At 37.7% G+C, this 15328-nt stretch overlaps 1 protein-coding gene across 3 annotated transcripts in view; it reads right to left on the bottom strand.

Moving 5' to 3' along the window:
* The window catches only part of MED12L (mediator complex subunit 12 like), a 300171-nt gene that overhangs the window by 23618 nt on the left and 261225 nt on the right, over window positions 1–15328 (bottom strand). For all 3 annotated transcript variants that reach the window (XM_019532585.1, XM_019532586.1, XM_019532587.1), the window contains exons 38-40: window positions 13066–13286; window positions 1145–1234; window positions 267–487 (exon numbers count right to left, since the gene is read on the bottom strand). In XM_019532585.1, the coding sequence (XP_019388130.1) occupies window positions 267–487; window positions 1145–1234; window positions 13066–13286 (532 nt within the window). The remainder of the gene's footprint in view (window positions 1–266; window positions 488–1144; window positions 1235–13065; window positions 13287–15328) is intronic.

The raw sequence follows: 15328 nt of genomic DNA, 5'->3' as shown, positions 1-15328 counted from the left end.
CACTTGTGCTAGATGCTGCAAAAACACATGGGATAATCTGGTCCTTGCACAAACTATTTACAGTCTGAAAGAAAACAAAAAGCAATGAGTAAGTATAAACAAAAACCTGGGGGTAGGCTGAGGACAGTGGAAAAAGGATAGATGCAACTGTCATAAAATAGACCAGTAAATTCATTTGGATTAATGGGCCAAAAATTAAGTCAAGCATCAGGATTAAATCAAGACTACACAGCTCCTCCAATGTAATAAACCAAAAGAATTCTTACCTTTGAGTGCCTGTTAAAGGCTGAAGGTAGGCAGCAGCCTGCTGTTGAATGTACCCACTTGGCTGCTGTTGCATCTGTCTTAGTCTTTCTATTAGACTTGGATTCGAATGGGGTGCTGGATAAGTTCTAGGGTTGTAGCTGGGAGAAAGCACAACACCACCAGGCTGCTGCTGTTGCAAAGGCATCTGAGTACTGTACATTGTGTAGCCATGAGGCATTGTCTGTGTGAAAAACCACCAAAGATGCAACTAAATGACCATACAATCTACTTGAATATAACCTCAAATAGCAAATCTGGACAAACAAGAAACCTAGTAAAACATTCTGCTCTATAATTATATCAAACAACTGCCTCTACATGAATAACATATTTCTCTCTTTTTCAGTGGGTTTTTACAGCTGCATTGTAACAACATCCACATCAGTTTCTAATTCGTGTTTTGTCAGTTTTGTTCTGAGCAGTTTCAGTCAGATGTGATGACATATGGCTCCAGCACTTGCAATTAAAAAAAAATTTTTTTTTAGTTTCAGAACTAACATGACAATGTGGGTCACTGAAGAAGGGCAGTGATATCAACCTTGCTGTAGACGGGCTTAATTTCAGACTCAGCACTGCTGAACACTAGAATTCCACACTGTTGCTGGGGAAGGGCTGGAAGCTTGTCAAGTTAAAAAAATCTGGCTAAATTACATGGGTTCTGAAACATTTCCTGTTAACAATGGAATTCCAAGAATCTATTAGTTAAATTCCAGTTCAGTCTTCACTGCAGATCTAAAGCAGGATGATGTGGGGATTCTATGACCAATTGCACCGAGGTGCATTACAAGGTTAGACCTTAAACTTTCCATGCAAGTGTTCTATAGGAATGACTCAGTACCTGTGCCTGCTGTAACCCTGGATACTGTGGAAGCTGGGAAGAAGGTCGTACTTGTTGAGTGAAAATAGCAGCTTGGTCTATTGGCTGGCCCTGAAAAACAAATTACAAGTCAAATAAAACCTGGTTATACTAAATAAGAATCTTTCTGTTTGGGCCATGGACCTGACCAAATCATGCAGTCAAGAGTTACTAATTTATGAACTTAATTTACCAGTTTCCCTTCATGAAAATTCTGTTTTATGACAACTAAACTGAATGCTAAGCAGCTTGTGCAGCTACATCCTGCTATCAATGTAGCAGACTTTCATTTTATCTGGCTCATAACTCTATTGCAACAAAATAATGCAGTAAAAAATACAAGCACTTTCTAAAAAGAAAGGCTCTACGGGTTATGTGCACATAAAGTCTCAAATATAATAAAACCCATTTGAAAAAAATGTAGCAAAGAACAGCACACTGAATTGTGTAGGAGGCTTATGAGAGCGATGAAAGCTTTTAGTCTGAATACACAAAGAAATAACTTCCTGAAGAAACATGATCAGTTAGCTTCTCTTCATAATGCAACATGCAAAAATGATAACAGAAGACTCCACTTATCAGAAGTTGCTCAGTTATTATGAAGATATAGAAATACCTTCTGGAAAAAGAAACAAAGTAGACAATGCAACCATCGCTTGTAGAGCCTGAAAGCATATGCAGTATATAAGCATTGTGCTCATTAAAGCCCAATTTGTCAATTTAAAATTTTCTTCTACATTTAAGTATACAGATAATAAAATGCAGTCCAAACTAAATGAATCCAAATGACTGAACAGAAAGTTGTAACAGCTGGTAAAACTGCAATCAGATATTCAAAATTGGACACTTTACTTCTGCTATATCTAATTAATACCCGTTTAGAAAGGATTTCAGTTATCACTTTATATGCATGCTTCAAAAGCAAGTATGATAAAGAAGGAAAAATAGGCATAAATACAAGATCAAGCTTGTTAAATATATGGAAATGGAAAAGTAAAAGATACAAGCAAAGCTTAAGGGTTTTTTTTTTCTGTTTTTGTAATGTTGAATCCTAAAACAGATTAATTGGAAAAAACATCCTAATCAATAAACATTCAACATCACACTGATACGTGGGACAGTTCTCAAGAGCAGAGAGTTTTCCTTCATCATGCACCCTTGTCTTTTTAATGTTCGCATTCATTATGCTACATAAACTATAATATTGACAGCAAACATGCATAAGAGCAAAAATCATACAGTTCACTATTATTTGGACCGTGCCATAAAAAAAATATATGGGTAAAAAAAAAAAACCCGAGACAAATCTATCTGGTCTGAATGGACACTACAGAAGGAAGGAGGAAGTAGCTTGAGAAGGGGTAGTTTTGTTTTGGAAAGCCAAAAACAGCTCAGGCTCAAAATTTAAGCAACTTGCAAGTAGGGGCTGGTTGTGCTGTATCCTGAGAAGTGCAGCAGGAAGGATTTAGGTCATGAATGAGATGTCCACTTTCTTTTCTAGTGCCCAAGCAAAAACTCTCAAGAGGCAGAGGTGCCAGTTCCTCACTTTTGCTACTTTCCTTCTCAGGAGATTAAGAGACTCAGTCACTGGGGGGTTGTTGTCTATCATATACTACTTATTAGAAACAAAGATGCCAGAGTGAAGTGGAAGACACTTGCAACTGTCTGGGATTTTCCTTTTTCCTTTCTTTAAGGCTAAGTAATACCTTATAGGGAACTTGGGAGGCTGGGAGAATTATTAGAAACATCTTCCCCTAAGTAAAAGGTCATTAATACAATAAAATAGATATTGGGCCTGTCATCCCACCGAGTCTCACCTTGCACAGTTAATTTATATATGTACAAATTAAATACAACTAGGGTGAAAAAACACATTTGCAAAATCAGACTGGAATAGTTGAGTCTCACAAATTAGTAGACTACAAACTAAGTGGGCCAAATTCACACCTAGGTAAGCACACAAAAATAATAATTGGACTTCAATCAAGTTCTTAATAATACTGGATGTAGATTTGGCACTGTAGTTTAAGGTAAGATATGCAAGGTGTTTTCCGGTATGTCTCACAAATTTTAAAAAGAGGGAAGGAGAAGGAAGAAAGAATCACAGAAAATACATTACAGAAGCAGAATGGTCTCCAAGCTGCATTCAATTTCTCTCTGTTAGGTGCTAAATGCTCTGTAATTATACTTTTAAAGTGGTTGATCTGTACCACAAAACAGTTAAATCCTAATAAGCCATCAGATCTGATGTCTAGGTTCCAAACCTTCTAATCCTACAATCAGTAACAACCATTCGTGCTTCTACAAGGACTGGAACTGAAACCTACTGGAGGGATCCATGCAGCTGGCACACTGCACAACTGCATATAGAGGCAATGCAATGTGCTATTCCTTTGGGATTTCTTCATCAGAACCATCTGTCCAACTCCCAAAGTCAACAGCTGCTAACCCCAGGTCTCTGAGAAAATAATTTTGGCCATTGCTAAAAGTATCCATTGAACAACGGACCAATTTGACTCCTGCTGAAAGTAACTTAAGTGGAAGTTGGATTGAGTCCTAATTCATTAAGGAAACCCTAAATAAGTAAATGCAATATCCCACAGAGAGAGCCAAGCTGTAGGCAAGAAACCACAAATTACTCTCATTCATAAAATATATACATAGACATCTCTAAACAATTACAAAACTAAGCTATGAAGCAAGGCTAATGTTTTATGAATTATACAGCACAGCTTTTTGCATTTATGACCACAATCTATGGGGTGTTACTGCCTGAACAATAACAAAAAGACCAGACAAGAGCCATAGATGTAAGCTAAAAAAAGTAAACTTTACAGCAAAAAAAGTTGTTCGCTAGTCAAGAAAAAGTTCAATTTCCAGACAACCACAAAGCAAATTCCAATGGCATGAGCAAGAAATCTTTGATTACTCTTGAGCAGACACTACTAAATTCTAAAAAGCTTTTCACTACAGGCAGAGTCACGTCAGTAGTTGCAAACATGCAAGTTACTTGCTGCAAGCCAGAATGGGCCATGCAGGTAATAAAAAAATTAGTTTTTTCAAAGATGATACAATCTCATAATAGCAAGTGTGTTATTTTTTGTTTGTATCACATATAATGTAAGATACAGTAAAATTCACCACATTTGGAAAAACACATTGTGCACTAAACTGTTATAACTATAGCAAAATTCTTATCTAGCACAACAATAGAACTGGCATCAGCCATTAAAACAAGCCTGTATGACCTCAGCTAGTTTGGTAGTCTTTGTAAATAGGCAGCAAAGAAATAAAACACAGGCTAAATGTCATGGTTCAATACAGCTAAGTACATGAAAGACTCTACCGTATGTCCACTATAAATCTGAGCACATTAATTAACTGAAGTGTCATTCTATATCAGATTGCTGACAGGTCTTCAGTAAATAATACTTATTATTTGCATGTATATCAAATATTTAATACAAAGCCGCCTGCATACTTTGATTTTATAAAAAATAAACAAACCTCAACTCTTTCAATTACCTGCTTTACCAATGTAATATAAATAGTGCTCCCAAAGTAGGAAGAAAGACCTGCAACCTTCTCTGAATCAACTTTCCAAACCGATAAATAAGTCTTCAACACAGCTACCAAACAGGTGAAGCTCATCAAGTACTTTTGGCTGTTACTACTTTTTAAGGGAACAATTAAAAAAAAAAGTTTGGTGATATCCTGGAGCCCCCTTTGAAGTCAGTGGGAAAACAGTTACTGAAGAGATTTTATTCTTTTCCTGCTGGCAAAATATTGAGCAGCAGGATTCTTGGGCCAAATTTCCTAGAAGAGATTACTTCACATGTAAAGAGCTAGATTTTTAAGGATTTTCCGTACTCAACCTGTCCCAGCACAACACTTTCAGGAAGCTTTTTAAGCAATTCAGTGGTGACAATTTTTACCTCATCTGGCCACAGAAAGCAGTTTACTGCCCTGACCAAACAAATGTACAGCTGCAGACAGCTTTGAAAATGGCCAATCAGGTGAAAATATGACCCCTCAGTTGCATGCAAGGTTAAACAAAGAGGTTTCAAAAAGAGTATCTTCTGTAACTTCCATTTGTGTGGCCTGCCAGCCTTGAGTTGTTTTCAGAATGGGAGAGAGGAAAGGAAGCAAAGGGAGCTTAGTCTGGGGGGGTTTCAGCCCCTACCGGAGGGCAAGGCAGGTGTATTGGAGCCCTTCCCCCGCCACCGCCGCCCCAGGACAGGGGGCTCCAATTCACCCACCCTTCAGAGTCAGCTGGGGACCCCTAGAACGAGCGAGCTCCCTCTGCTCCCTTTCCACCCTCCCATTCTGAAACAGGGACAGGCTAAGAGACTGAGGGGCCGTTGCTAGGGGAAACCAGCTCCAGGCTCCCAGCCAGCAGCAAGATGCCTCTCCCCCTGGAACCAACAGTGAACTCCCGGTTTGTTCCAGGCAGTAGCTGCAACTCAGAACACTTCCTACAAAGCATTCTCAGTTACAGCCGAGCGCTGCACTTCGGTCTGCACCCCACATGTGTACAACATTTTGAAAAACTGGGGATTCATTATGGAGCTTAAACAAAAGCTGACCTCTTTTATAAATCTGATCCTGGGATAAAAAGATATTCCAATGACAAAATATCCTTTCATAAAAGGTTAGCTAGAAAGCTAACTGAGAAAAAAACATGCAAATATAAAATATGCTACACTTTACATTTATCATTAAACTATTTGAAAGTGAATAGACTGGGAATATAGCTCAATATTTCAACGCATAACATTCATATGTCAATATGTAATATTGGTAGTTTTGTTCTTGTCGCACAGTATCTAAAATATTTATTAGAATACCTGCATACCTAGGTAGCTATGTAATATGACAGCAGTGCACTGTACTTTCATGCTACTGATGCATAAGATCAGAAGCATTTTGAAGTTCCAGAGGGACAAAGGTGAGCCCTGTTTCCACTGACTGAATGGCAAAATAATTATCCATTCCATGAGGTGAACATGATTAAACTAAACACTTATTTGAAGACATGTCATGATATTAAGAGAAGCACGATAGCCACATTTAGTTTTACTGCTCACTTGTCAGTCAGTCCATGGAACAACAGTGATAATGCTGCAGAATGCCTCACTTCACTTAACTAAATTGCGAAAGGTGCCATAATGGAAGCTAACATGAAGAAAGAGGTGGGACAATAAAGAAGTAGAGAAAAATCAGCACTAAGCATGAAGATAAAGGAGACTACATGGGTCATGCGTAAATGCACATGGCAGAGACATCTCACTTCTACTCTAATCCTTTACAACCAAAACTATGAATTATTAAAAAATGAAAAAATATATCATTTTTGGAAATTGTTGCCCAAAGGAATACACTAGGCGTGCACATGTACATGTCATCTACCCACATGCATGCACATGGTTGTGCTTGGTAAGAAGGGTGCTGAAAGCATATCATTCTCATTTAAAGCAAACTGTGCAGCTTGTGTTGAAATAGATGCATGTTTGTGCAAAAGAAAAGAAAAAGTTCATGACTACAGTGTGGTTACCATTATGTTGTCAAAGTCATCCTGAAGGGATACAGCAGTGCTACAGACATCCTATAGGGAAAAAGGACAAGCAAAAGAATGGCAAACAACACAGAAAATAAATTAGCCTTGCATTGTTAGCTGAGTTGTTCCATTTATCCAAACACGATCATCACACGTGTGTGACAGTTAAATAATTGACATCCTCACAAAACATCCAGTTCATTGATATTAAAAAAATGCCAGTGGCATTCTTGAATAAGAGGCGGCAAATAATTATCACACACATGCCCAAGTATCAGAAACAACACACTCACAAAGCACATTATCTTAAGGAAGATTATTTGATTTCAGACACTATTTTATTTTTATACTGTCATCTGTTTTATGTTGAGGCAGAAAAATTATGGAGAAAGTGACAGGCAACTCTGACCTGACACAAACTACTTCCAATGAATATCATGTTTAAGAGTATTGCACAAATGGTTTCAAAAAGGGAATACTTAAGAATTAGAAAGCTTTGTATTATCTAGTTGAGATGTGATGCAGGTTGTACCAATATTAAAAATGTGCATCCATTCTACTTGTACTTCTTCAAGGGGTTAATCTTTGACAACAGTGCATGCCTAAGTACCACAGGATGACAGGGATTCTAAAACTCAGTGGAATCAATGAGAGCTGACAGTACAGTAGTTGTACAGCATCTGACCCTAAACATGATACAGATACAATTATCATACTCAATGCTAAAGAAATCCGCTTAAAAGAAAAATATTCGTATAAGCAATGACCTTTGTTGTTTCAAAATCAAATTCTCAACTTTATCTGATGCTATTTTAAACTGATGTTGAAGCAGTTGAAATCTGCCAAAGAGTCTGTCCAACAAGATTTTCACTGTTTACTGTTAGGGTGTTTGTTTTAATGGCTTAAAAATAGTATTTAACCCTTGGTTTTAAAACATGGTAAAATACCTTCACTGTCACCTTTTCCCTTGCATTTATAGCACTATAGATGTAATTATAATGAGTGTCCTTCTGTAATGGAAGGATATGCATATCTAGATTGCTCCTCAGAATAAAAACACTGGAGATCTGGGTAAGATTTGCTACTGTCAGCTGCCTCATACAACATGTCTTGATGCCCCATGAGTAGGAGCAGAACCACCATCAAATTACCAGCAAGTGATGCATTTCTGATGACATCTGACACAGCAGGGACAACATGTAACAGAAGCATTAGACCTCTTGCAAACATGCAAATATAGTTAAAATGACCTTATCATCACAAAATCTATCAGGGACCACAGAGCACTTCTGTTTTGTAGCAGGGTATTCAAATCTTATCTGATTAATCTCTTAAACTAAGAGCTAAATTAATGCACTCTAGGGGTCCTATGCATATACATCTACTCTGCGTGTGATTAGTTATCTTTTGTATGCTCACTGAATTTAAATGCATTAGAGAATGTCACGAGAGGAACATATCTACTTTAAAAGCACAGTACTTGCACCAAGGAATCTTTACAGTTACCCTTATAACTAGTATCTATACAGTTTATACCTAGACAACATCAACATGATAGTGGATAAAATTTTAACAAATAGGAAACACATGCCCTTTGCCTTAGTGACTACCTTTAATGAATTTACAGGACCAGATTCTTCTCTCACAATCACATAAATGTAAGAACAAAGCAAATGCAATGTGCATTCAATTTGTACTCTCATTACACTGATGTAGCTTTGGTCACAATGCGGCTCAGTCTTAATTTATATATCTCCTTTTAAATAATACCTAGGAATATACTGAAGAAAATAAAAACTATAAAACAAAAAAAAGACAAAAAACTAGCCAAGGATTTATTGCGTTGTAGTAACTGAAATAGTCAATTAAATTACCTCAAATTCATTCTGCAAATCATGAGAAAAACTTCCAACTGGTCTTATGCAATTGGTTACATAGTAATCATACATTCTTAAGCATATGAATTTGTACAGAATAAACAAACTACACTTTGTTTCTTAATTAAATACAAATCTATATACTGCTTATCTGTATTTAACCTGAAAATTGTCCTTTAGAGACGGTAAAAAACCACTTGTAGGTATTGTATGATACTAATAAAGCTTAACCTCATAACATGATACGATTTATTACCTGGAATTCTAAGTTATATATAAATTATGATAGGATTCCTTGTAACACACAATAGCTTATTTATTCTACATGCAATATTAGAAAACGGTGGAGCAAATAATGTTTCTTAATAGGGAACTTACGCTATGGTTACTAGTTTTTAATAAAAAAGTATTTATAGACCCTGTAGCCCCGAAGTATTGGCTGACTCTATGGGATCCTAGAGAATTACATACCCTGGATGTTTGTTAAATGCATTAGTGTCACTAGTGACATTACCACATAGTTTCCAGCAGTAACATTCCCTTGCTTCACTATGCATTAAAATGGAAACACCACACATTGGTTATTCTTAAATCTTAGCCAGTGTCTTAAAGAAAAGATGTGCAGTTTCTAACTTCAAGCTCCTCCCCACGCTCCAAGTTATTTCCTATACTAAGTTTATGACCATATGAAGATGCAAAATTCTGTATAAAGAAAGCAAACCTAGAGCAAATGCTGAAATGACTCTTTTTTCTGATTAGAAAGTTCTCACTCCCACTTCTGTATTTGGAACTTTAGAGGAACAGCACAGATCTCTCAAGAACTTCTGATTGTAATACATTATGTAGTCACAAAATACTTTAAAGCCTATTTAGTCCTGCACCTGATGAAGCTCTCAGTCCCAGCTGCATGTGTGGGCCTGGGGGTTTTATGAACTATCATGCGTACACATAGGAAGCAATAATCAAAGAGACAATATGGGGAACAATTGGCTAGGGTGAAGTACTGCAGGAAATAATTTGGGAGGTTATAATGGACTGCAAACTGAGCTGAAGATGAGTTGTTAGTATAATACTGTTGCAAAGAAAATAGCAGGACTGTTAGATGCAAATCACAGTTTATGATTCTTTTACTTTGTTCACATACTATTTCAACCTACAACGAGTTGTAAATTAAAAGGAAACATAACTGGGAACAGCCCCGGTTTTTCTATGGAAGATAGCAGTAGCTCTGTAGGTTTCGGTTAAGAACTGGAAACAGCTCAGGATTACTAAATTCCTTAGAAATTTCAGTAGATTTCAAGTAGAAATTAGCATAGACATTCCTGCTATTTCAACAAGCAAGAACTTCTACAAAACTGCAAACCCACCCTTGCATACTATACAAGCCCATTACAATTTACTCATACTAACTACCATAATTTGACTTATGAATCGTGCTATGTTTTGTCATGATTAATTGATATTTGCATTGCAGCAGCTCCTAAGAGCTCTATATGAGGGATCAGAGAGATACTGCATTAGCTGCCTCTAAATAAAAAGTCTGTCCTATCCATTTAGACATAAGGCAGGAAACAACAGAGATGTAGGGAGAAGAGCAAGATATTATCATCATGATGAAAAGCATGGTAAGCAGCTGTCTTAGCTGCCTAAACACTGTCAACGCTTTTTTATGTCACATGGAAGAAAGAGTTTGAAGGAAGGATTTGAAGAAGGTCAGTGAGATACTTTTATGGGTGTTCTGTAAGGATTTCCGTTCATGCCAAGTCAGAAAAAACAAAGTTACTGGAAACTCTGACAAACGAACAATGAAGGTAGGCATGATTAATAGAGTGAAGGCATGAGTTAGCCTCATCAGACAGAGATGATACACAGCATGAGGTAAGTTAGAAAGGATTTAGAAAGTGAAGACAAGTTTTTGCCTGATGGTATGTACACTTTCCATTGGATTTTATAAACACTGATGCTTGGGAAAAATTGGTCATTATATGCTTGCACCTACAAAGCAGTAACCTTCTACTGGTGTTCTGTATATAAACACTAAAAGTACACATAAATGCTTAGAGAGAGCATTTCGATTGAATGCACATATATTTCGGGGAAGTTTCAAGTTCTATCAAAAGTTGCACCTGCTCTGGCAATAAAGCACAGACATGAATCTGTGGGTCTGTCCACAGAACATTTTACATGAGCTGTAAATTCCCTTAGAAGGACCATAATTCTATTTTAAGAAACAGACATTTGATGGTTCTAGTTGTTTCAGAAAATGTTTACTGACCTAGTTTTCCAATAAATCCACTACAGTTGAATCGGTTCACTCCTCAAAAATATGAATAACCAAATGAAATTACCGTTTTCTTAAGGGAACAACAACATTCCTCATCAAGTTTCACCCACTAATAGCTATTGTATGCGTTTACCATCAGCTTGAACTGGCTATGAAATTGTGCATTTCCCAGTTGAACAATAAACCAAATAAAGCTTAATACTAAATCCCATAATTGATAATGGAAAAAAATGATGCTTCTTTTCCCCCCAGGAATGACAGGGAAGCATATTTTAAATGACTTTAAAAAAATCACTGCTATAGGTACAATGTTTAGAAGTAGTCTGACAAATCACTCAAATAGTATACACAAATTTCAGTTAATATAGAAGTCAATTTTATAAAAAGCTGATTAAGCCCCCACATTACACAGCAATTCTTTGAAAATTAAGTACAAGATATTCACCTCTCATAATGGAACTAGCTAGTACTTAAGTGAGATTTGGCACCTAACATTTATGAAATAAGTTAGTAGGTTAAATGTCAGCAATGTGTATGTGTGCATGGCTGTGTAACATTTACATGAATGACTCCCTCTGGAAATTCTGGAATTCCTAAATGTAATGAACACTGCTATATTTATTCTTTTTAATTACAGTTTGTTTCCTCAATCTAATAGTATATTGTATGTCACAAACTAAATGTGAAAAGCATTCAGTTTCCTCCTTAACACAATCTGGAAACAATTTAGGGCGATTAATTATATGTAGCTCCAAGAACATTATAATTTCTATTGTATTATCCCAAATAACAGTTAATACTGACAATACCAATTTCACTATTCTGTTTCATGTTCAGGCCCAGTCTTACAGGAAGGCATAAGCAATGTTATAGCTAAATGGCAACTTATTACATTTCTACAGCAATTTATTTTAAATAGCCATATGAGAAACAGTGAAAGCAAAAAAACTTTCTGCTTTATTTAGAGTATTTTTTCTGGAATGAGGCTAGTAGACAAATTTTGCTATTTAGAGAACACAGTGGAAGCTCTCTCAAGATTTTAAGCCATGTTTTAATGACTAGAAATATCGTTTGTACCAGCACTTCCCACTATTCAGATGGGCTTTTACATCTGTAACACTTTTCTTTGCTAATTTTAAAATACCGTTTTTTCTAGTTCAGGGCATCCATGACTAACGATAAAAAAGGGGGAAAAATCAGGACTGATTTTGACTAAGGATTCAGTACAGTTCTTAATTTCTTTGGCAGCAATTTATTTGCTTTGTTTTTGGTAGAATTCTTAATATCCAGTTATCATGTACAGTAGGGACATACTGTGGTCTAAGATGAAAATGTTAGGATTAAATCTTTTAGATTTGAGGATATATACCACACACACACATTCATACTAAAAATAAGTATTTAGGTTATGGTGTATGTGTGTAGGGAATAATTGCTTTAACAGCTTACTGATCAAACTTTTAGTCAGTTTTAAGGGAGTCCAAGAAAAATATTCTATTTATTGCATATTAAATCATATATAAATCTACAAACAATGAAAATGAAAAGAAGCTCAAAATAACTCCTGCATAATGTTCTTTGTATACATTTGATGGCATGTATTTCATACACTATTCTATAAGGATATTTAATTTCTTCTTTTTTTACACTTATAGCAGTCTTGAAAAAGATCAGATCTCAACAATGACCTCTTTTTCATCCTGTCTTTATCACTTATCACAGTTTAAGTAACTCTGTGTATTATGAGGTAAATGACATGCAACTGAGATCACAGTTAGTCACTAAGGGTTTTAGCCTCTTATTTTTTCACTTCTATGCTGCTCCTCATTTTCTGTCTCCAAGAAAGAGGCATGACCTACCCCAGGCACATCAAAATATCAGAACACCTATAAAATAAATTAACCTAAGGAAGTTAAATACATTAAGTAGCAGAAGCAAGGTCTAGGATTTTATGAGACTTTCAATAAAACTAGAAGGAACCTGGAGACAAAAGGGTGAAGTGACAAATTATGCTTATAAAACAAAAGGCCTTGGTAGAGCAGTACATGGACTTGCTACTATGGCAGTATATTAAAATGACAGTAACTGCATCTGGGTCCTCATCTCATAAGCTTACAAGGCAAGTAACTATAAATCCAAGCTGAAACCAAAGGCTTCCTTCCCATGTTTTGGTGTTTGAACAAACCTGTTGGAAAGTTCTTGTCTGGGTTTGCTGCCTGAGTAGTCTCTGTTGCTGCTGCTGCTGTTGTTGCAGGAGTTTCATCTGGAGCAACTGCTGTTGAGATGTAATTGCATGTATGGAGGGTGGCTGCATCATGGTGCCAGAACGCCTCTGCAGCATATTAGACAAGGCTTGTTTTGTATTAGCTGGAACAAAGGAGCCAGCAGGGTCCAATCTGGAACCACCTTTAAAAAAAAATGCATACGTAGAGTGTAAATTTTTACTCTGCCCTTTACAGCAAAAGGCTTGGGACAGATTACCATTAAAAACTACCAATTAACAGACAAACATGCCTAAAAAAAGATCAGAAAACATTTTGAAAACCTGCTGCAAACCAGGTTATGTCCAAGAAACCAGTATGTGAAGATGAGACAGGAGACAGATACTTTCTCAAACATCTGTTGAAATAACCTCTAAAATTGTGCTGGGGGCAGACAGGTGGCAGGGAAAGCCCAAAGACCCAGGGAAATGGCAGAGAGCCATGACCCAGGAAAACTTACCAGGTGTGGGCGCAGCAGCAGGAGGCAAGGAGTGTGCAATTCATTAGTAAACACTTAGTGCGGCTGGGATGGCACAGAGGTGTGATGTCATGAGCCGGCATCAGGAAGCAGCTATAAGAGCCAGCATGCGACTGAGAGATGGGGAGCAGCAACAGCACAACAGCTGTGTGCTCCTGACCGGCACTCCTGGCCGTGCTACATTCCAGGGATATCCCAGGGAAGCGACACCCAGGACCAAAGGAGAGGATCCAAGCACCTGTTAGGGATGCACGAGTGGGAGGAAAACCACTGCCTTCCTGCTTCTGTTTTTCTTTTGTTGATTGCTCCTGGGGGCCATATTCTTTTGATGCACTTGCTTGAGCCAAGAAGCCAGGAGCTCTTAGGGGCTCCGGGGGTAGAAGACTGTATTTTGGCAGGCCCATCCAGCCAAGGGAAAAGGTCTCAGGGGGCGAGACCATTTTCCTGCATTGTTTGAGTTTTGCAGGCCAAGCACGATGGAAAGTAACAGGGACTATTCACCAGTGGATACAAGGCTCCTGCACAGGCCAACTAAGCCAGCTGGAGCCCGCAAGTGGCCAAACTGTGGTGATGTGGCACACCAGAACATGTAAGAGCCCAGACCATTGATCACATGGCTAGAGACCATCAGGTTGGTGTATGGATGTGGTGTAGGGGAGGCAAAGCCCCAAGGGACATCCATACAAAGCACCTCCAACTGAGTCCAGGTCAAATAGGAGCCCCTCACATCTACTCATAAGGACAAGATGTGGCAGGCAAGCAACAGGGGCTTCCCTTTGGAGACAGAGCCCAGTAGATGTTAGTGCTGGAGAAAGATAAAGCCCAAGCAAGGAACATCAGGCTCCAAGCCACACAGGAGAAGCTGATGAAGCTTAGACACAGTGCCACAGGGAAAATGAAAACTGAAGCATTTGCCCAAAGCAGCAAGTACAATCTTCAATTAACTTGAGAAAGATAAAAGGCCATTTGATAAAAGATTGTCATAATCTTTTCAGGAAGGCAACACTGAGAATATCTTTATAGGAAAGGCTCTGAGGACAGATGACAAGTAACTTATCCTAAACTTCAGGCATGACTACAATACAAATCAGCAGTAGTAAATGTTTAACTAAAATAAGTTTATGAAGATGAGTAGATGATGAAGATGAGGCAGCAGATCTGAAGCATGCAATCTAACCAAGGGGCAGAAAGAAAGGGACAAAGTGGCACTCAGCAAATACTTTCTTTAGAAGCATAAAATGCTGACTACTCCATCCAGTGATACAAGTAGTTTATCCTGCACCTTGTACCTCTAAATTAGCTTTTGCAGAATCAGTCCAAACAGTTCTGCATCCTGGTTCTTTTATGTTCACCCTTCTTTTACATTTTTCCATTCTGTTTTATTGAAAGCAAAATGATCTTAGAGGGTTAGGAATCTTATGAGGATGGCCACAAAGAAATGAAACAATCTTCAACTTTTAAGAGATGGCAGTTAAGAAAGCATGTCTGGAGTTCATCCAACATAGATATCTTGGTCACAGTCATAGTCATAAAAGTAGTAGGCCCAACCTCAGGCAGGATCATCCCTATCCAACCCATCCCAAACAACCATAATCTAAATTCCACATAAGACTACCATCAATCCTGACCACAACATGGACCCTACATAACCTGCCACAGGTAGAGGGACAACTGCAGCCAATATCCTGCTTCTATAAAATGTTGCCAAT

Source organism: Crocodylus porosus, unplaced genomic scaffold (genome assembly GCF_001723895.1).
Source record: "Crocodylus porosus isolate Cpor-Errol unplaced genomic scaffold, CroPor_comp1, whole genome shotgun sequence".
Classification (NCBI taxonomy): domain Eukaryota; kingdom Metazoa; phylum Chordata; order Crocodylia; family Crocodylidae; genus Crocodylus; species Crocodylus porosus.
This window is presented reverse-complemented; position numbering and strand designations above follow the sequence as displayed.